This window comes from Neophocaena asiaeorientalis, unplaced genomic scaffold (assembly GCF_003031525.2).
Source record: "Neophocaena asiaeorientalis asiaeorientalis breed wild unplaced genomic scaffold, Neophocaena_asiaeorientalis_V1.1 scaffold150, whole genome shotgun sequence".
Classification (NCBI taxonomy): Eukaryota; Metazoa; Chordata; class Mammalia; order Artiodactyla; family Phocoenidae; genus Neophocaena; species Neophocaena asiaeorientalis.
The window spans coordinates 8,839,725-8,862,768 of record NW_020176571.1 but is presented as its reverse complement, the minus strand read 5'-3'; the positions used below and the strand labels follow the sequence as shown (position 1 = coordinate 8,862,768).

The 23,044-nt window shown below is 43.8% G+C and overlaps 1 protein-coding gene and 1 pseudogene across 1 annotated transcript; both read left to right on the top strand.

Moving 5' to 3' along the window:
* On the top strand, nucleotides 1–550 carry LOC112391899 (60S ribosomal protein L11 pseudogene; annotated as a pseudogene).
* A 3,143-nt stretch (nucleotides 551–3,693) lies between these two features.
* Nucleotides 3,694–21,233, top strand: MANSC1 (MANSC domain containing 1). Its single transcript, XM_024733013.1, has 4 exons — nucleotides 3,694–3,976; nucleotides 8,340–8,660; nucleotides 11,590–11,730; nucleotides 19,782–21,233. Exons 2-4 carry the CDS (start codon nucleotides 8,438–8,440, stop codon nucleotides 20,651–20,653), a joined length of 1,236 nt encoding a protein of 411 aa, XP_024588781.1. The 5' UTR covers nucleotides 3,694–3,976; nucleotides 8,340–8,437; the 3' UTR covers nucleotides 20,654–21,233.
* Nucleotides 21,234–23,044: the final 1,811 nt, after the last annotated feature.

Genomic DNA, 23,044 nt, shown 5'->3' with positions numbered 1-23,044 from the left:
CTGTTTCCCATCATGGTTCAGGATCAAGGTGAAAAGGAGAAGCCCATGCGGGAGCTTCGCATCTGCAAGCTCTGCCTCAACCTGTGTCGGGGGCAGAGTGGAGACAGACTTACGAGGCAGCCAAGGTGCTGGAGCAGCCCACAGGCCAGACCCCTGTGTTCTCCAAAGCTAGATACACTGTCAGATCCTTTGGCATCAGGAGAAATAAAAAAGATTGCCGCCCACTGCACAGTTTGTGAGGCCAAACGCAGAAGAAATCCTGGAGGAAGGTCTAAAGGTGCGAGAGTGTGAAGTAAGAAAAAATAACTTCTCAGGTACTGGAAACTTTGGGTTTGGGATCCGAGAACACATCGATCTGGGGATCAAATATGACCCAAGCATTGGCATCTATGGCCTAAACTTCTACGTGGTGCTGGGTAGGCCAGGTTTCAGCATCACAGACAAGAAGCTCAGAACAGGCTACATTGGGGCCAAACCCCTAACTAGCAAAGGGGAGGCCATGTGCTGCTTTCAGCAGAAGTATGATGGGATCATCCTTCCTGGCAAATAAATTCCCGTTTCAATCCAAAGTCCAATAAAAAGTGTTCAGTGAAATGTAAAAAACAAACAGACAAACAAAAAAACACCAAAAGAAAAAAAAAAAACCCCAAACCTTGAATCTGAAGTTCCTAAGTGGGGAGAGGTCTACTTAGCTCCTAGCATGGACCACCTATGAAAGGAGATTCAAAGATTGTGACCTCTCTATACCCTGGACCTTCCTGTATATCATCTACAGATAAGATGTACTGAGCACCTCAGTCTCTGGTTGCATCAGGAAAATTACTCCAATGGGAATTCACACTGGAGTTTACTCTGGTCACTCTTCAAAACAAATATTCGCAACATTATTGTAATTCAAGAGCAGGTCATCCCCTGGACGCAACTAGTAGAGTTAGTTTCACACAATGGACCATTGTTCACAGGCATCTCTGGCAACGTATGCCTCCAGTAGCTACTGGCTAAGACCACAGCTGTTGGTTCTCAGGCCTAGAATAATCATCTCCAGCTGCATGGGGCCTTAGTTTTGAAAGCTCTTTCTCACCGGCCAAGGTAGAGATACGGTGAAAGGTTAGAACACTTGGCAAGCTGTGTCAGTGGTTTAGTAAGGTTGCACTTGTTCACCTGTATATGAGGCTGGGGCGAGCAAGCACTAATTTAGAAACACACTTGTAAAACCCACGCAATCAACAAACATATTTTTGTTAAATATTTACTATATACCTATTACATACCAGGTACTATGCTAAATATCAGGGATAAAATTTTAATAATAGACACCATTGTTTTCATCATTATTACCCATACCTGTTAAAAATAAATCATGCAGAATCCCAATGCCTTCCTGGAGTCTTAACTTGCACATTTAATTCAAGAATTGCCAACCTTTTTAAGGACCCGCCATGCCTTGGACGATTGAAATAGGATTCTCTTAACTATGCCCCTGATAGAAGGCACTGTAAACTTTTTTTTTTTTATTTTATTTATTTTTTTTTGGCTGTGTTGGGACTTCGTTGCTGCACGCGGGCTTTCTCTAGTTGCGGCAAGCGGGGGCTACGCTTTGTTGCTGCTTTCTCTAGTTGCGGCAAGCGGGGGCTACCCTTTGTTGCTGTGCGCTGGCTGCTCCTTGCGGTGGCTTCTCTTGTTGTGGAGCACAGGTTCTGGGCACGCAGGCTTCAGTAGTTGTGGCTTGCGGGCTCTAGAGCACAGGCTCAGTAGTTGTGGCTCACGGGCTTAGTTGCTCCGAGGCATGTGGGATCTTCCCGGACCAGGGCTCAAACCCGTGTCCCCTGCATTGGCAGATGGATTCTTAACCACTGAGCCACCAGGGAAGCCCAGGCACTATAAACTCTTGAACGTGAAGAAACTGTGATCAGTGGTTGCCTCTGGGGAGGAGAACTAGATTGGGACACAGGGGTGAGAGGCAGGGTTTTCATTGTACAGGCATATCTGGGAGATAGCAGGGTTCAGTTCCAGATAAAGCAAATATTGCAATAAAGTCCCACAAATTTTTTGGTTTTCCAGTGCATATAAAAGTTATGCTTGGGCTTCCCTGGTGGCGCAGTGGTTGGGAGTCCGCCTGCCGATGCAGGGGACACGGGTTCGTGCCCCGGTCCGGAAAGATCCCGCATGCCGCGGAGCGGCTGGGCCCGTGAGCCATGGCCGCTGAGCCTGCGCATCCAGAGCCTGTGCTCTGCAACGGGAGAGGCCACAACAGTGAGAGGCCCGCGTACCGCAAAAACAAACAAAAAAGAGTTATGCTTACACTGTTCTGTAGTCTATTAAGTGTGCAATAGCATTACGTCTAAAAAACAAAGTACATACCTTAATGTTAAAATATTGCTAAAAAATGCTAGCTATCATCCTAACCTTTAGCAAGTCATAGTAGTAACATCAAAGATCATTGATCACAAATCACCATCATAATAAATATAATAATAATGAAAAAACGAGCAAATGCTGTTGGAGACATGGCACCGAGGTAGGAGATAGATGGGCTCTAGGCTAGACATTTACAACTGACATCCTGTTCACACTTCCGGGGGTGAGAAGGAGATGGGCTCCAGGCTGGACATTCATTACCAACCCCCTGTTTACATTTCCTGAAGCAAGAGAGAAATGGGCTCCAGGACTACATATTTATGAACCGGACTCCTGTCTATATTTCGAGATCTGCACCTCGATGTAAAAACCAGCAACAGAAATAGAGTAAATAACCGGACATTGGACATTTTTATGGCAGTGACAGAGTGGGACTAAACCCTGTTAAAAGATCAAGAGGTCATACATCTCCCATCCTTGGGGCAAGGGAAACATTGCACATGCACAGAAAGGCTCCTTGGGGGTCAAAAAGGAGGGGGCGCCACCCCATAATATGTGATGCTAAGGCCGTCCCACAGGCTTCTGGGCTGTAATCTAGCTTGGAAAAAGTTGCGCATGCGTGTTGGGGAGGGTCTTAGGGCAGGGCAGGTGGAAAAAGAAACCAGATAATTGTTCAAAGGTAAACAAAGACCTGCAAGAACTGCCCTGTATAAATGACCTAACAGCCTCTTTCTTGTGCTCCTCCGCACTAGGGAGGGCGCCTCCATCCTTTCTCTCCGGCTATGCATCTCTGCCTTGCTTCTACCTCAACTAAACAAATGTTTCTGTCTGCTCTCCCACTTGTTGTGCTGTATCCCCAATAATAAACTTTGTACCTGTTTTTACAGTTTTTGCCTCCATGAGAAATGCATTTTTCACTGGGGCAAGAGCCAGGGGATGTGGTGGCTGGGATTCCTGGTTTTCATCCAGGCTGCCCAGGTTCAATTCCTGGGCAGGGAATTAAGATCTCGCTTCATGCCACCACTCACTGCCGCCCCTCCGAAATCAGCACCAATAGACTTGCTCCAGGCAGGATTGCCACAAACCTTAAATTTGTTGGAAAAAAAACAAAAAAAAGCAGTCTCTGCTAAGTGCAAACGGAGGTATGCCTGTACAGTGTACATTTGTGTACTGTTTGACTTTCATCGTGGGTATTTGCCTGTTCTCTGGTCTCCAGGAAGCGAGAAGGCGCAGCTGCAGACCCTCAGGCACCCACGAGGGTGGCGCCCCCGCCCTGGCAGCGCGCACAGCGGCTATGCGGGCCGGGGGTGGGTGAGTGGGGAGCCTGGGGACCCGGGAAGGGGCTCCCGGCTCTCCCCGGTGCCCAGGGGGCCTGCTCCAGGTTGCCGGGAAGCAGCTCCGCGTTGCAGGGCGGGAACGTGCCCTTCCACCTCTGGCAAACTTTCGGCCGCCGCAACGGAAGCAGGAACTCGTGAATCGCAAACCCAGGGCTGGGCGGGAGCTGCGGAGCCTGCTGGGCGTCCTCACCGAGCCCCTCGCGGATCCGCCGCTGCTTCCCCGAGCGCGCTGGGCTGCCCTGCACCGGGAGGGCAGCAGGGCCCGGTCCTCCGGTCTCCAGGTAAAGGCTCTCCATCCTCCCCTCCAGCCCCCGCGGGCAGTATCGCCACCTGCGGGGGCAGCGGCGCCCGCCGCCCTTTCCCGGGGCGAGCGTCCTCCGCCCCTCCGGGAGCTCGGAGAACTGGCTGAGCCGGATGCCGGTGGCCCCCGTATCCCGGAGAGGGTCTTTAGGCAAGTCAGCAGCAGGGTTAGAAGAATGGTTTAGTGAGCCACGCACCTTTCCTCAAAGGGCAGATTTCCCTTTTTTTTTTTTTTTGTATGATTTGTATCCTGTATTTATCGAACCCGCTAATTGTCTAATACTCTGTAGAGTGTGTGTTTATACACAGTTATAAACACCTCGATAAATTAAGTTAGATTATGCTGTGAGAAAAATGATTTCCAATATTTGATTGATTGACGGTACGATCCGGTAACTCTAGTCAGCAGGCATGAAAGCACAGGTGCATCGTCTCCTTCCCACCTGTATCCTTTTCCCACTCTATTTCAACAGGATTCAACTTCACTTTGAACCTTTTTTTTTTTATTTGTAAGCTTGTTTTGATCTCTTTATTGTGGTAAAATAGACATACTGTAACAAAATGTATTATTTTGATCATTTTAAGTGTACAATTTAGTGGCATTAAGTGCGTTCACATTATTGGGTAACCATCACTACTGTCCATTTTCAGGACATTTTTGGCATCCCAGATAGGAAAACTCTGTACCCATTAAACAGTAACTCCCCATTCCCTCCTCCACCAACCTCTAGTAACTTCAATTCTACTTTTTATCTCTGTGAATTTGCCTATTCTAGATACTTTATATAAGTGCAATCATACGATATTTGTTCTCTTGTATCCAGTTTATATCACTTAGCATAATGATTTCAAGATTGTACCATGTATGAGAATTTCATTCCTTTTTGTAGCTGAATAATATTCCATTTTATGTATTTGCCATGTTTTAAAAATCTATTCATCTTTGGACCTTTAAGGCCTAAATAATAATGTATTAGAAGAACTAATTTACCTAATAATTGTTTGGTATCATTAATGAGATAAGCTCTTTAGTATTGCTTGTGATCCAGGAGCAATAAAGATGCTGGTACTGAAAGCACAGCTCCTCCCCTACATCCCCTGGCACAGTTCAGGTTTCTTTGCAGCAGGTTGAGGAGAGATTCTTAGAATCCATTCAAAGTGAAGTGTTGGCCTGGTTTTTCTTTTTTTGTTCCTGATTTGTTTTCTCCAGTGACTTGTAAAGTGTGGCAGCATAAAAAGTAACTACTTGTGCCAGGATTCTTAACCTGGGGAGTCCATGGACAGTATTCAGAACGTCTGTGAACTTGGGTAGAAAAGTTTATTTTGCTAACCTCTAAATGTAGTGTAGTATCTCCTTTAAGAGGCATGTAGGCAAAAGCCGCAGTGGTATTAGTGGTAGGGTAGCTCTGATTTGCCACCAGTAGAAATCATAGATATTTCCATGTCATGTTACTTACTGTATATATCTCAAAATCATTACATTCAACACTACTTCAAAATTATGGCAATGATTAGACCTACCGTCTGTTATTTATCACACGGTTGTTCTTATTTTAACTGAAAATGGAGGTAATGGAATCTAGCTTATAGGATTCTTGTAAGGATTAAATGACATAATATATGTAAAGTGCTTAGCATAGAGAACCATAAATGTTATTTTCATTTTACTGTTTTAGAAAGTTGGACATAACAGTTAGCAAGGAAGGTATAGACTGGTGCTGTATTACCATATACTGTTTTTTTTAAAAACTGTTTTGATTTTTTTTTTTTTTTTTTACTGACCAAAGTCTACCTATTTATATTAGGATGCATGCACTCTTATGTCTACAGCTCTATAGGTTTTGACAAATGTAATGGCATATACATCATTACAGCATCATATAGAATAGCTTCACTGTCCTAAAAATCCCCTGTGCTCCACCTATTCAGCCCTTCCCTTTCCTCCAGACAACCACTGACGTTTTACTGTCGATGTGGTTTTGCCTTTTCCAGAATGTCCTAGAGTTGGAATCATACCTTTCACACCGGCTTCTTTCACTTAGCGATATGCAATTAAGGTTACTCTTTCTGTGGCTTGATAGCTCATTTCTTTTTACTGCTGAAAAATATTCTATTGTGTGGATATATCAGTTTGTTTATCCCTTCACCTATTGAGGGACATCTTAGTTGCTTACAGTTTTTTGGCAATTATGAATAAAGTGCTATAAATATTTGTATGCAGGTTTTTGTCAGGATTTAGTATTGTCAGTTTTTTGGATTTTAGCCATTCTGATAGGTGTGTAGTGGCATCTCATTGTTGTTTTAATTTGCAATTTCCTAATGACAATGATCTTGAGCACCTTTTCGTATGCTTCTTTGGTGAGGTGTCTGTTCAGGTCTTTTGCTCCTTTAAATTGGATTGTTTGTTTTCTTTTTGGTAAGTTTTAAGAGTTCTTTGTATATTTTAGCTACCAGTTATTTATCAAATATGTGTTTTGCAAATACCTTCTCCCAGTCTGTGGCTTGGTTTTTCATTCTCTTAACAGTGTCTTGCACAGAGCAGAAGTTTTTAATTTTAATGGAATCCAACCTGTCAATTTTTTCTTTCATGGATTGTGCTTTTGGTGGTGTTATCTAGAAACTCACCTAAGGTCACAGAGACTTTATTCTATGTTACATAGAAGTTTTATAGTTGTGCATTTTACATTTAGGTCTATGATCCATTATGAGTTAATTTTTGTGAAAGATGTAAGGTCAGCGTCTAGATTTTTTTTGCATGTGGTTGTCCAGTTGTCCAGCACCATTTTTGAGAAGAATATCCTTTCTCCATTGAATTGCCATTGCTCCTTTGTCAAAGATAAGTTGGCTGTATTTGTGTGGGTCTATTTCTGGGCTCCTTATTCTGTTCCATTGATCTATTTGTCTGTTCTTTTGTCAGTACTACATTGTCTTGATTAGCCGTGATTTCTGGTAAGTATTGAAGTCAGGTAGTGTCAGTCCTCCACCTTTGTTCTTCTTCAGTATTGTGTTGACTATTCTGGGCCTTTTTGCATTTCCATGTAAACTTTAAAATGGGTTTGTTGAGGGCTTCCCTGGTGGTGCAGTGGTTGAGAGTCCGCCTGCCGATGTAGGGGACGCGGGTTCGTGCCCCGGTCCGGGAGGATCCCACGTGCCGCGGGGCGGCTGCGCCCGTGAGCCATGGCCGCTGAGCCTGCGCGTCCGGAGCCTGTGCTCCGCGGCGGGAGAGGCCACAGCAGTGAGAGGCCCACGTACTGCCAAAAAAAAAAAAAATTGGTTTGTTGAGGTCTATAAAATAACGTGCTGAGATTTTGATCGGAATTGCATTAAATCTGTAGATCAAGTTGGGAAGAACCGCCATCTTAGCAATATTGAGTAGTCCTATTGAGGAACACGGAATATCTCTCCATTTTTTTAGATCTTCTTTGATATCTTTCATCAGAGTCTTATGGGCACGTTTAAAAAACTTTTCAGTAATTATATTTCAATATAACTATCTTCCTTTGTAATCCTGTATATTTCATTTTATACATTTAACAACATGTCTTTTATATATTTTAAAACATGTCAGAAGAGAGCCTAAGTAAGCATCACCAGAGTACCAAAGGGTTTATAACCAAAAAAAAAAATTAAAGAATTGGTAATTCTGATCTAGGCTATCATTTAGTGAACAATTTGTATTCTGGAAATGAGGATATTTTCTGGTATAGCCTTGCCAGTTTCACATTTTTTTTTCTGGAAGAACCAGCTCACCAATGGAGTTGGCATTATATGTATTATGACTTTTGTGTTTTTAGGGACGTCAGAAAGAACACTTGCCCCTACAGTTTCCTTCAACTGAGCCAGAATATTCCCCCTGTTGATGGGCTAATTCCTAGAAGGACAATGTATGTAATTTTCTTAGCGCATTGCCTACCACTCAGTAGGTCATTTAAAAATGCTAATTGTTATTACTGAGAAAGAACATACATCCAAAGTGATGATCACTGCTTCATCAATGACCAATGACCACAGATTTTGTGTCCTTTCCCCTCCTGCTTAGGAGAGGCAAGAAGAGGAAGGATTCTAAAACTGAAAAGCAGACGACCTCTTCTTTCATAGATACTTGTCAGATTTTAAGCATTGATGGGAGAGTGTATGTGTGTGTGCTTCCTAGCTTTCTGCCAAGTTTTTAATGAAAGGTTGTCTCAAATCTATTCAAAGTGAAACAGATAAAAAATACTTGTTTATTCCTGTCCTTCTGTGAATTGTGAGTTGTTTACATTGACTTGAAGGAAATGAAATGTATCTTCTCTAGGTTTGTTCAAAGAAACAAAACTCATTGATGATTGTCTATTTTTGTGCTAGAGAGAAATTCCGTCATCTGTCCAATCTTCTTGAAGCAAACTCAGGCCAGAAGGAGAGTTATCTGACCTTTGGAGACCAAGACTAACCTGAAATTTAAAATGTTGTTCCGGGAGGGATGGAGCTTGACTCACACTCGTGTAATAATTTGTTTCCTGACACTAAGGCTGTCCACCAGTCAGAACTGCCCCATCAAGAGTCTAGAAGATATGGTCATTGACATCCAGTCATCCCTTTCCAAGGGAATCAGAGGCAATGAGCCCATACACACATTAACTCAAGAAGACTGCGTTAATTCTTGCTGCTCAACAAAAAGCATATCAGGTAAGTAATAATGCCTTGGCAACTCTTTATTCCATGTGTTTTGTGATGTGACTAGCTGGTTGATGAGGCTGAATGGTTTGTACTGGTGATTTTCAATGGGGTAGAAAAGTGGGTGGCAAAATCACTAGGGAATATTCCATGGTGTGCTCTCCCCTCCCCTAAGCTGAGCCAAAGTTACTGATGAGTGTATATATATCACTCAGATATGTGGGTAGAAAAAGGGTTGAAAACCACTGGTGTTGTGTTCTAACAGGCATCTGGGATATTGAAAACAGAAGTCCTACTTAAATGCTTGGCTTCCATCATCATGGAATATTGGAATACAGTGTGATATTAGAAAGAACGTTTAAACAGAAAGGGAGTTGAGACAAAAAATAAAATTCTAAAGTCATCCCATAGGAGAATCAGCATTTGAGTTTTAAGTAGAAGCACAAAATTTCCGTTTTATCTCCCTTCCCTGGAGCTGGTGGCACAGGTGAGTCAGGAAGCCACTGGCCACTAATTGCAGCTTCTAGGAATCTAAGAGGCATGGGAAGGGGTTTAGAATGACCCATTCCATGACACAGAAGGAAACTGAGCCCCGCAGGTTTGAACCATGCCCTTGCATATTTCAGGCTCCAAACCTATGACCTGAAAACAGAAGTATATATCTAATAAACAAACAAAAAAAAACCACATAAGTTTATTGAGCACCTAATGCCTTGGTACGTGCTGGAGATAAAACAGTGAATAAGATGGAAAAGACCTTGTCATCAAGGACCCTAGAAGAACTAGTAAACACTGGACTCGAGATCCTTACTTGATTTATCAGCTGACCAAATCACATGTTTTCTCTTAGATCTTTATTTCCATTTCATTCTATAACGATTGTGGTGTAATAAGATAAATACACATTCCCTGGCACAGAGGTCCTAAAACCCTGGGCATTTTCTGAGCATAGGAGCTTCTTCTGTTATTCATAATGAGCCCCATTCAATCATACCTGAGCTTATGCTCACAAGGTGACTCTTGGTGGGATCCTCGATCGCCAGAGGACCAAGCTTTGCTTAGAAGCTTGGAACTTTCAGTCTCCTCCACCCACCTCCGGGTAGGGGGAAAGGGGGTGGAGATTGAATTCAGTCGCCAGTGGCCAATGACTTAATCAATTATGTCTGCGTAATAAAACTGCCATGAAAGCCCCTAAACAATGGGTTCAGGGAGCTTCCAAGTTGGTAAACACATCCATGTGCCAGGAGGCACCCCAACTCCACAGGGACGGTGGCTCTTGCACTTGGGACCCTTCCAGACCTCGCCCTATGTACCTCTTCATCGGGCTGTTCATTTGTATCCTTTGTAATAAACTATAACGGTAAGTATTGCATTTTCCTGAGTTCTGCGAGTCATTCTAGCAAGTTATGGAACCTGGGGTGGGGGGGCGGTGATAGCCAAGTTTGCCCTATGTGTGAGTGACCTGGGGACCTGATACTGTGACTGGCCTCTGAGTGGGGACAGTTTGATGGGACTGAGCCCTAGACCGGTGGGGTCTGACACTCACTCCAGGCAGTTAGTATTAGAATCGAATTGAATTGTAAGACACCCCGTTGGTGTTAGAGAATCAGAGAACTAGAGAATTTGGGTAGAAATGGCACCAGGTATTTGCTGTCATGAGGAAACAAATACTCAATGATCTTCTCAAATTGAGCTGTGTGCTTTTGGACACTCTTCATAGAGAAGTAATTTATGGAAGTCATAGAGGTCTCATTTAAATTTCTAGTTTTTCTCTAAATGTTGATATCAACATATATGTGGAATAGAAGCATCACCTGCAGATAGGACTGAATGCCATGTGGGCGTATCCTGGCAACATAGGAAACCTTGCATTTCTCTTCAGTTCCATGATAGGTGTTTAGTAAGAAATGAGGGTTTGTGGCTTTATTCTACAAGCAAAAGTACTGTTACTGCTTTACTGTAAGCAGAGGTACTTGTGGGTCTCAGTTAATGGATCTCAGGCTTTTCCCTCTTTTACCGAGTGTTGGTTTTTGACCGTTTAGGGTTCCAAAAAAGCACTTTGATAATTTGCCTATAGCCACAGACTCTAGAAAAATACCCACAAATACAAAGGACACAAAATTTTGTGTACAACTTGGACCCTATGGACCCTCCCCTTTACCTAAGTGCCCCCCAAAATGGTTTGTAGAATTATCACATCGTGGGGAAAGGAAAAGCCAAAGTAACCAGAGTACCCTTCTTGTTACCTGGCTAATGGAGACATGATAGGATAAAACCCCTGCAGAAACGAACTCAGTCTTATTTCCCACTGGGAGAGTCAAGGGTGATCCCTGACCGCTGCCTGATTGGGAGACAAACAAAAATGATAAGAGCAGAAATTTGAAGAACCCAAAGAAGAATGGTACTGATAAAAGTAAAAAATAGACTTGGCATTCCATATGCTGTGCAGCTCCATTGTGGAAGGAGGCATGTATAAGGCTGCATTTACTGACCCTCCCTGCCCACCACCCTCCCCTCGCCCCACACCAAGAAAACCAGACTGATGGCTTCGTAGGCGTCTAAGATGCCTTCAGGATGCAAGACGTACCTACAGTCATTAGGGTTAGATCCATTTCCTAAGGTCGGACTCAGTAGTGAGTTGTAGACTCAGTATTTCTATGTATGTTTTGATAAATATTTTAGCAAACGGAAGGCTTCTCTCTAAAGAATGAAATGTACTATTGAAAATGTTTCGCCAAAATTACCGTCATTCTGATTTTTAAACCCAGGGTCTTTAAAAATTGCTTTCAGTGCCTACACTAAGGAAAAGGAAATGACTCAGCGGCCAGCAGGCAGTGAACAAAGGGTTTTGTGTTGGCCACTAGAATAAATGTTTTCCTGCTCACCGTATTCTCTGGAAGATCCTATTTCAGAATAATGCTTATGAAACCTTTCATTGCAGGGGACAAAGCGTGTAACTTGATGATCTTCGACACTCGAAAAACAGCTAAACTACCCAACTGCTACCTGTTCTTCTGTCCCAGTGAGGAAGCCTGTCCCCTGAAACCAGCAAAGGGACTTATGAGTTACAGGATAATCAGAGGTAATAAAAACATTGTTCTTTGTCTTCTGTGATTGGAATTATGTAAGGATATAATTCATGTAAAAGGTTTTCTGCAAGAGTTTAAGAACTGCCAAAAGGGATCACAAGTATAGAGACACATCAGAAAATATCTCATGATTTAAAATTCAGTTGATTCAACCAAACATCTGCTTTTTTCCAGTTAAAGTATTTAATACCTATGAATGATAGTATTTTGTTTTGTTTTTGTTTTTACCTTCTTAAGGTAAAAGGCACACAGATCTTTCATGTAAACATTTTGAAACACGTCTTTAGAACTGTGTTAGCAACACTGGAATAAGTCTACAGGTCTCCAGGGGTGACTATTTTGAAAGGGTTAAGACGATGTAAATACAGTATATAAAATTCCGGTACATTTGTCATTAGATTCCAATTATTTTGTAATCACATTCTCTGAAATCAAACTCACTGGATTTTATTATCCAGACCTGGAAGGAAGCTCATTTCAGAAGTTTTTGAGGGAAGCTCATTTCAGAAGTTTTTGAGGGGCTTCCCTGGTGGCACAGTGGTTGAGGGTCCGCCTGCCGATGCAGGGGACACGGGTTCGTGCCCCGGTCTGGGAAGATCCCACATGCCATGGAGCGGCTGGGCCCGTGAGCCATGGCCGCTGAGCCTGCGTGTCCAGAGCCTGTGCTCCGCAACGGGAGAGGCCACAATGGTGAGAGGCCCGCGTACTGCAAAAAAAAAAAAAAAAGTTTTTGAGAAAAAGCTACATGCCAAATTCTGTGCAAGGCATTGGAAATAGAGTCTCCACATTTGGAAATGACATATTTGCTCAGAATACAGAAAATAAACAAGTAAAAATTATTTGGATATGCCTTGGTGAGATTTTGGCTTGTTAATATTTCAGGATGAAATGCTTTCAAGTATGAAGTTTACTTTTATTTCAGTTTTATAAAGTTTTTGTCCTTACACCCTTAGGTATTAATAATATTCCCTGCATTTATTCAGTAAGAAACAAATTTTATTTAGCATCTTCTATGTGCCAAGCACTTTTTACGCCTTAAGGATAGAAAGATACGACACTAAACATGAAAAACAAGGTTCTCATTTATGGAACTAATATTTTAGGAGAGAGAGACAATAACCTTAATAAATAAATAATCCAGAAAAATAGTCACCATGGACATAGAGAACAGACTTGTGGTTGCCCATGGGTAGGGGGTTGGGGAGGAATGGAATGTGGGAAGATGGGGTTAGCAGATGTAAGCTTTTATATATGGAATGGATAAACAACAAGGTCCTAGTGCATAGCACAGGGAACTATATTCAGTATCCTATGAAAGGGCTTCCCTGGTGGCGCCGTGGTTAAGAATCTGCCTGCTGATGCAGGGGACACAGATTCGAGCCCTGGTCCGGGAAGATCCCACATGCCGCAGAGCAACTAAGCCCGTGCGCCACAACTACTGAGCCCGCGCGCCTAGAGCCCGTGCTCCGCAACAAGAGAAGCCACTGCAATGAGGAGCCCGCGCACCGCAACGGAGAGTAGCCCCCGCTCGCTGCAACTAGAGGAAGTCGGCATGCAGCAACGAAGACCCACTGCAGCCAAAAAAAAAAAAAATTCCTGTGAAAAACCGTAATGGAAAAGAATATAAAAGAAAGAATGTAGGACTTCCCTGGTGGTGCAGTGGTTAAGAATCCGCCTGCCAATGCAGGGGACACGGGTTCGAGCCCTGCTCGGGCAGGATCCCACATGCTGCGGAGCAACTAAGCCCCTGCGCCACAACTGCTGAGCCTGCGCTCTAGATCCCGTGAGCCACAATTACTGAGCCTCCGTGCTGCAACTACTGAAGTCTGTGCGCCTAGAGCCCATGCTCCGCAACAAGAAGCCGCTGCAATGAGAAGCCTGCTCACCACAGTGAAGAGTAGCCCCCCCTTGCCGCAACTAGAGAAAGCCCGCGCACAGCAATGAAGACCCAATGCAGCCAAAAATAAGCAAATTAAATAAATTAATTTTTTTAAAAAGGTGGTTACCCTTAACAAAAAAAGTATATATATAAACTGAATCACTTTGCCGTACAGCAGAAATTAACACAGCATTGTAAATCAACTATACTTCAATTTAAAAAATTAAATAAAAAAAAACAGTGATCATAATAAAATGAAACATGGCCTTTATATAAGAATATATTTTCAAAGCAGAGAAAATTAAAACAAAATTCCCATTTAAAAAAGTAGTCATAAGAGCTATGCAGATAATTGAGCTAAGACAGCACAATAGATAATCACAGAGGGACTTCCCTGGCGGTCCAGTGGTTAAGGCTCCTCGCTTCCATTGCAGGGGATGCAGATTCGATCCCTGTTCGGGGAACTAAGATCCTGCATGCCACACAGCACAGCCAAAAAAAAAAAAAAAAGATAGTCACTGAGTGGACCGGCTGGATTAGGCGCTCAGGGGAAGCGTCTGTGAAGACGTAACCCCTAAGCTGAAATCTGAAGACGGAGGAGCCGGATGTGAGAAGATTGTAGAAAGACCTTCCAGGCAGAGGAAACAGGCTATTCTAATATCCTAAGGCAGAATGGTTTGGGAGTGTTTGTTCAAACACTCCAGTCTCAGCAGCTGACTCATAGTGAACCATGGAAGGAGTGATATGCAAGAAGGAAGGCAAGTGGGGCCATCCCGTCAAGCTCTGTAGGGGTAGGGAGTTTTTATTTTCGGTGCATGACGGAAAGCCATTGGAAGGTTTTCAGCAGGCATGTATAACGAGCTGTTTTAAAGGTGATTTCTCAAAGCTCACTGTGACCGCTCTATTGGGAATGGACAATGGCGCAGCAGCAAGAGGGCATGTGGGAAGACTGGGTAGGAGGCTGGGACGAGATCTGAGTGAAAGGCCGTGGCCTTGGGGACCAGGGAGACAGTGGAAGAGACGGAGGGAAGTAAACACACGAGCCATTTCAGCGATAGCATTGACAGGGCTTGCTGGTGGTGTGGATGTGGGGAATGAGGAAGAGCGAAGAGTGAAACTGAGTCCTAGTCCTGGGCTCGAGCGTCTGGGTGGGTGGCGGTACCGTCTACTGAGCTGGGGAAGTGGATTTGCGGTTGGGAGGGAGAGTGCAGTCAGGGTTCTCTGGGGAATGATGTTCCCCGGGGCATCCGGACACTGACTCTGCTTTGTCCCCTGAGTGCGGCTGTGTCCCCTGAGTGAGGCTGTGTCTGAGTTTCGTTCATGAAGCAGGAAAAACTGATGTGTCAAACATTCCCTTAAACAGGAGCGTAAAGCACAGATTGCTTGTGTAAATTCTTCCTACATAGTGGTAGAAGCCCAAGTCTAAAAGATTGGCAGATAAGGTACAAAGTTTCACTTTTGCCTGATGAAAAATTCTGGACGTGGTTGATGGTGAGGGTTGCACAAACTCAATGCCACGGAACTATACTCTTAAAAATGGGTTAAAGTGGTACATTGTATGTAGTATATTTTACCACAGTTGTTAAAAAGAATAATTTTTTAAAAAGACTACGACACAGAACAAATTAAGCCCCTCAGAGCAGCCAGGATCTTACCTTGGGTGGAAAGTATCTTGTCTCCCTGCCCCTTCTGGGCTTCACACTGGCCAGGGCAGTTGCCCCTGACTGTTCGCCTCCTTTACGTCTATATATAACCTTGGCTAAAAACACCGGGACCTACAGTGTTGTGCGGTTATGGCTTCTTGCTTCTCCTCTTTTTTTTTTTTTTTTTTTTGCGGTATGTGGATCTTCTTTTTTTTTTTTTTTTTTGCGGTATGTGGATCTCTCACTGTTGCGGCCTCTCCTGTTGCGGAGCACAGGCTCCGGATGCGCAGGCTCAGCGGCCATGGCTCACGGGTCCAGCCACTACGCGGTATGTGGGATCTTCCCGGACCGGGGCACGAACCTGTGTCCCCTGCATCGGCAGGCGGACTCTCAACCACTGCACCACCAGGGAAGCCTGTCCTCTTTTTTTTTTCACCACCTGGAACATGGCAGAGCCTGTTGGACACCCAGGGGTGGTATCCAGCAGCCTGAGTTTCCAGTGAGGTCAGGGCTCAAGACGCTAATTGGAATGTTTATTTTTCTCCTTCAAGAGCTCCCATCAGGTGGAAGTTGGACCATCACATCTGCCTCTCTGATCCCTTCTCACTGCCTCTTCTTCACTGTGTCCTTTCTTCCACTGTCAGTGTGTATTCCCTATGTCTATCAGCTATTTCACAATTAAAGCAGAATATTAAAGAAATTATAGGTAATTGAATCTAGTCATTCGACTTCCATAAAAATCTATACCAAAGAAAAAGCTGTTGTTGTGAAACTGTTTATCACGTAATTAGTTTAAAAAGTGAAAACAGCACTTTTTGATTAGTTTAAAGGAAATTAGTTTAAAAGTTTCTACAGCTTAAATGTCCAAATGCTATGGAATGGTTGGATATAAAGTATAATGGATCCACCTGAGGGAATACAATGCAGATGTTAAAAAATAAGTTTGAGATGTAGAAATAAAATGTCACCTAAATTTCAGGTGAAAAACACCCAGTTTTTAAATTACATGAAAAAAAATTTAATTTTAAGGTGTGCGTAAATGTTAATAGTTGCCGGGACATGATAGAAATTATCGTTGAATTTGTTTTATAACTTTCATAATACTTCTGTCATGTTACTGACTTTATAATGCATGCATAAAGAAGGAGTATGTGGTAAAGATTCCATTTTCTCCAGTGGAAGTGGGAGAAAAGTGAACTTGGCTTGTGCCTAAACCTTTTAAGGGCAAGTGTGAAGGTAGTGACTGAAGTGGAATTAGAATCGAACAATTCCTGTGTCAGCCACCAGGGGGCACCATCAGCCCAGAGCCGGTGGCTACCTAGGGGCAAAGTGGCACCAACCCCGGACTTGGTGTGCAGCAGGCTGTCTGTATCTACAGATGTTTACAAATCGTGTTTGTAATTCTATTTATGAATCTGCCCGTGTTGATGGATTGAGATTGCCCCATAAAAATAAATATCTGCCTCCTGGTCAGAGTGAAATTCAGTAGATATAAGTTTGGTGGTTTGTTTTCAGATGAACTCTATTTCCTGTAACTGACTAATATTTACAGACTGAAAGTTTGAAAGATAACAGTGTGCTCTGTTCATTCTGTAAAACCATTGCAGCTTGGCATTATTTAATGTTTGTTTTTGGAGCTTGATGGTCTGTCATTTCTCCAAGGACTAGAATAGGGGAATTCAGAAATAGAATAAATTGAAAGTCTATTTGCTCAGCTGGTTGCCAAGTTAATAGTCAGTCCCTAAATTTTTTTATCTAGTGAAGTCACTTGACAATGAAAGTCAAAAGAGCGGTTGAGGACACATTTCCCAGCTCCTTCTATAGCTCATGGCTAAGTGACTGAGAGAAAACACCACACCCCAAAGGCAAACATCAGTGGGTGAGGTGAATGGAGCAGGTGTGGAGAATCCCTGTGTGGTTCTAGGATCTTTGCCAATAGATGAATCTTATCAAGAAATGGGAATAGCCCTAGCTTTGCTTTATTTATGACCTTGTATTCTTGAGAAAGAAAACAGCTGTTTTGGTCATTCTTGTCAATGGCCTTATTTTAAGCTTTGAGTTCACACATATCACAGAGCATTTATTTTGCCTTCTTTTTAAACTTTAAAATGAAATATGATGAGTCCTGCTCTTTTATAAAATATCTGACACGACCTAAAAATACAGGTGCTGTTTATCTCGTGGTGACACTATGCCTATGAATGTGATATCACCTGCAGCAGAAACTCTTTTCTTCAGCATTGTTGGAGGAATTTCAGGCATCCAAATTCTATTTTAGAGTGTCCTAGAGCAGGTATCCACAAACTTTTTCTGTCGAGGGCCAAATAATAAGTATTTTAGGCTTTTCAGGCAAGTCTGTTAGACTTAGTGGGCCATATGCAATCTGTCGGACCTCCTCACTTCTGTCCTTGTAGTAGAAGCAGCCATAGACAATATGTAAACAAATGGGCATGCTTGTATGCCAATAAAACTTTATTTATGGACACTGAAATGTGAATTTCATATAATTTTCACGTGTTACAAAATATTATCCTTCTGGATTTTTTTCAATCATTTAAGAATGTAGAAAACATTCTTAGCTCGCAAGCCATATGAAGATAAGTGGCCATGATTTGCTGACTCCTGTCCTAGACGGATTACTAAGTGACAGTTCTAAAGGACCTCTGAGTAGTGAGAAGCTTAGAGAGTAGTCAAAGATGTCACAAATCTGAAGTTGCCTCTGGATCTATTTGTTAGCAGAGCGGAGAGTGAGGTCTAGTTTAGAAACTGGTACTGAGGGGAGTTGAAATAGAAGACAGAAAAGAGAAGAGGGGAGAATCACCGTTACTTCCTTCCTTGTGTTTCTGCCGTTCTAATTTAAGTGAAATGATAAGCCAAGTAGCAGAGTGATACAGAGCAATTCAAGGGGTCCTTCTCTGTCCCGGATTGCTTTAACCAGCCTTTTCAATTCGAGCTGTGATAAACGGCATGTGTGACGAAGAGCAAAACTCTAAACTTTCTCACACAGGAGGAGGATCTGAGGCTGGTTCCTCCTCAGCAGGAGTTGGGACTCTGTGATTTTCTGCTCTTTATGCTAGCCACGTGGCCATAGTGATTTCAAATACTGGTCCATGGTCCTCAGAACCTAAGATGTTGGCTCTAAAATGTTGATCTTCAAGGGTCAAAAGAAAATCTCTCAGATCGCCTTCCTCCCCTGAGTCCAGTGCTGAAAGCTGGTTGGGTTTTTTTGGTTTTTTAAAAAATATTTATTTATTGGGACTTCCCTGGTGGTCCAGTGGTTAAGAATCCACCTTCCATGGGCTTCCCTGGTGGCACAGTGGTTGAGAGTCCGCCTGCCGATGCGGGGGACACAAGTTCGTGCCCCGGTCCGGGAGGATCCCACATGCCGCGGAGCAGCTGGGCCCGTGAGCCATGGCCGCTGAGCCTGCGCGTCCGGAGCCTGTGCTCCGCAACGGGAGAGGCCACGACAGTGAGAGGCCCGCGTACCGCAAAAAAATAAATAAATAAATGAAGAATCCACCTTCCAATGCAGGGGATGCGGGTTCGATCCTTGGTCAGGGAACTAAGATCCCACGTGCTGCGGGGCTCTAGAGCCCCCGTGCCACAACTACCGAGCCCGCGTGCCACAGCTACTGAGCCCATGTGCTCTCGAGCCCATGCGCCGCAGCTAGAAAGAAGCCTGTGTGCCACAGCGAAAGATTCCACATGCCGCAAGGAAGATCCCGCGTGCCACAACGAAGACCTGATGCAACCAAATAAATAAATAACTATTAAAAATATAAAAATGCAGGCTCTTAGTTGCGGCGTGCAGGATCTAGTTCCCTGGGCCCCCTGCATTGGGAGCATGCAGTCTTAACTGCTGGACCACCAGGGAAGTCCCTGAAACCCATTTTTTTCATTGAAAAACGTCATCAGCTTTGTGCTGCCGCCTTGGCTTCAGGGACCCTCCAGCTTCCTCCTCCTCCTCCTCGTGGAAGGCAAGTCACTGGGATTTTGTCTCCTCCCCTCATTGTCCCGTGGGCTACCCCGTCCCCACCGTGATATCTCCCCTAGGGATTGCTTGCTTCCCAGTTGTCACTGCAGTCCCAGCTGGCACGGCTTGTGCCTCACACCAGCGTTTTCTCTGCCAGTCCTCTTCCTACCGCATCATCCCAGCCCAGCTGCCTTCCCCGGCCTTGGCCCCTGAAGGGTCCCCATCTTCCTAAACCTCTTGCTGCCCATGCTGAGCTCCTCTTAGCATCTCTGCTGGTCCCCTCCCACCTCTTCCTTCATTTGCCCGATGCTCCTCCACGCATTTCTCTTCTCCTCTGGGCCAACACTCTAGAAATAAACCACAGCATCTGGGGGAGAGGCAGGTCATCAGGATCTGATTTAGCAATTCGTATTTTTCCATTTTGCACCACGAAATGTCAAGAATCAACAGTTTGAGGTCTTATTGAACAAGCTGATAACGTTTGTACTCGTTAACCTCCCTTCGCATGGAAATACGGAAGTCTTTTTTAAATTTTCTTTCCGTCTTCAGATTTTCCATCTTTGGCGGGAACTGATTTGCCAAGCCAGGAGGTAGCCCAGGAAGAGTCTCTGTTCCTCAGCAGGTCTTCACACACCATCACTCCCACGCCCCCTCCTCCCACCGGTGATTCAGAGCCCACGGTCTTATGGAGAGATTCATTTTCTCAGAAGTTTGGATCCTCAGATCACGTGGAGAAACTACTCAAGATTGACCTGGCGAGTCCACGGTGGACTGTTGATAAAGAAAATGACCACTCTCAGAAGTCACCGTCTTCCTCAGAGCAAACGGTAGCTCATCTGCTGCCTGAAAATGTGACAGTGTTCCCCAGTCCGGTGGCAGTTACCGCTCTGCCCGCCATCCTGGCCTCTCCAAAGCCTGCATCGCTCCCTGCCGCCAACGCTGCAGGGATACCTTCTGTGACTCCTCAGCCTCAGGGGACCACCTCTGCCCCACCTGTAGCCGCGGTCACTAACACGACCACAACTGAGGTTCCGACTTCCATCTTTAGGGCATCGACACACTCGAAAGGCCCACCAGACACGGCGCCCTTTAGAGACGTTTCCAGCTTGACTTGGAACACAGAGGCTGCCCGGGACCCTGCTCCGTTTCCTTTGTCAAATGTGAATTCTCCCACTACAAATACAACAGCTTCCCAGGAAGATGGGAAGGCCAGCTCTGGTGGGCCCTCCCTGAGCGGTGCTCCAGAAAGGCAGCAGGGCCTCGCATTTGAACAGTGGCTCCTGGTTGGGACCGTGCTCTTTGGGGTCCTGTTCCTCGCCATAGGCCTGGGTCTCTTGGGCAGAACGCTCTTAGAATCCCTCCGCAGGAAACGTTACTCGAGGCTTGATTATTTGATCAATGGCATCTATGTTGACATCTAAGGAGGACATTAGATGCCTCTTTTTTTTTTTTTTCTTGGGCTGTGGGATGTGGGATCTTATTTCCCCGACCAGGACCAGGGATCGAACCCGTGCCCCCTACAGTGGAAGTGGGGAGCCTTAACCACTGGGATGCCAGGGAGGTCCCTAGATGTCTCTTTATTCATGTAGTTACTAATAGCCCCTATGCAGCGAGGTTCTGCTGATTTGCTCACCTTCGCGGGATTTTTCAAGTATTTTGAAGACAGGCAGAGATGCCTCCTACCGCTCTCTTTTTGCTTGTTCTGCGAAAAGAAGCGGGGGAAAGAAACAAACTGGGTGATTTGAAGGATCTGTCTCTAAAATATTAGCTGAAAACAAAGCTCTACCTAAAGCAATAAAGAATAATTGCCACATCAATTGGAAAATGACTGGCTTTTTACAAGGAAAAAGGGTTAGGACTCCTAGGCTCCAATTCATTAATATTTCTGGTTCCAGATAAAGTCGACTGTTTATGGTATTAATTCTAATGGATTTACTTTCCTTTTTATATGAATTCCAATAAAACTTATTCCAGATGTATTTCCTTCCAATTAAATATCTGAATAAATCTTTTGGTACTCAGTTAATGTTCTTTGCAAGTGACACGTCCAGCTGGATAACTTTAAATTTATTCCCACCAGCAAAATGATTAAATGATGAAAATATGTGTTCTAAGTTAAAAAGACAACCCCCCCTTATCCCATCAATGAGCAAAAGAGGTTCCTTTGGGAGAATTCCAGCAGAATATTAGCCTGCATGGAGATGATGATAAGTTCTGATAAATGGCCACATCTACTTTGGGTCTGCTCTAGTTAACTTTTTCAAAAAAACAAAAGAAAAAGTAATATAGGCATTTTCCAAACAAGTAAATTTAGAATGTAACAGAATTATTTATAAGTCCTTATCTAAACTTGACCAATAGTCAATTTTGGCTTTATTTGGAATAACATTGGAAATAACAGATAGCACTTAAAATTACAGGCGTACCTCATTTTATTGTCCTTCACTTTATCATGCTTCACAGATACTGCATTTTTCACAGATTTAAGGTTTATGGCAACCCTGCCTCAAGCAGGTCTATTGGTGCCATTTTTCTACAGCATTTTCTCACTTCATGTCTCTGTGTCACATTTTGGTAATTCTTGCAGTATTTCAAACTTTTTCATTATTATATTTGTTCCGGGGATCTGTAATCAATGATCTTTGATGTTACCACTAGGAATTGCTGAAGACGCAGACGATGGTTAGCCTTTTTTAGCAATATTTTAAAATTAAGGTATATACTTCTTTTAGGCAATGCTGTTGCACTTAATACTACAGTACAGTGTAAACATGACTTTTATATGTACTGGGAAACAAAAATCTTCGTGAGACTCGCTTTCTTGTCGTATTCTCTTTACTGCTGTGGTCTGGAACCGAACCCGCAATATCTCCGAGGTCTGCCTGTATTATTAAGTGATTAGCGTCCTGTAATTTTTATTGATTAGTTATTACAGTGTCCGAGAAATGTTTTGAGTAACGGGGGTTTGCCGGACAAGTTACAGTGGGGTAGCTGGGAATCCAGGAGACCGCCTGGGTCAGTTCGACATCTCATCTCTCTGGACTTCAATTTGCTTCTTTGCAAATCAAGAGGTTTGGTCCCTGGTGTCGTCAGGGTTTTTAAAGACAAAAATGGGATTCAGGTGAGAATTCATACAGTGAACGCTAGAGGGCAGTAACTGGTTAATAAGTAGAGCAACGAAGGCAAATGTAGAGGAGGCAGAAACAGGCTTTTCTCCTTTTTCCTCCTTCCCGTCCCCTCGCCTGGAACCCCTCCCCCTACCCCCTGGTTTACCCTAAGCTCGTAAAGCTCATTAAGAGGAAAGCTGGTCTATTGAAAATACTACTTTTCATATGTTTTCCAACTTAACAGCTTGACACAAATCTCCAAGGGGTTTACATAAGCTTTAAGTAGGTTGAATAAATAAAACCTTGACTCAGTTTAATTTAACAAGTATTTATTGAATATCCACATGTAGGCCAGAATCAGATTAGTAACTAAGTACCTTGGAATTTTAAAATTTCTCCTCCCTTTGTTAACAGAATTGGATATTGGAAATAGGGCTTTCTGTGGATGTTTATAAAGGCGTTCTTCTGGCGCTCTCCATCCACCTTGCCGTCTGCAGTCTTTCTTGCGATGGACAAATTTGATTGGGAGCCCAGATGAGAGATGCTGTGGACCCAAACTCTGGCCATGACTGTGGGGATGTGGATTGTAGGGGAACTGCTGATTTGTGGCGTCCTTCTCAAGGGGAAAGAGTAGCTCTTCTCACACAGCTCTCTGCTTATTACCCCATCACCATGGGTGAGATGCTGCATGGGGCAGTAAAAGGG

What these genes read in the sequence shown, in the direction of transcription:
- MANSC1 (XM_024733013.1), top strand. Translation starts at nt 8,438, where the DNA reads ATGTTGTTCCGGGAGGGATGGAGCTTGACTCACACTCGTGTAATAATT. An exon ending in CTCAACAAAAAGCATATCAG is followed by an intron (nt 8,661 to 11,589) that starts GTAAGTAATAAT and finishes CTTTCATTGCAG; the next exon opens with GGGACAAAGCGTGTAACTTG. An exon ending in GAGTTACAGGATAATCAGAG is followed by an intron (nt 11,731 to 19,781) that starts GTAATAAAAACA and finishes TTCCGTCTTCAG; the next exon opens with ATTTTCCATCTTTGGCGGGA.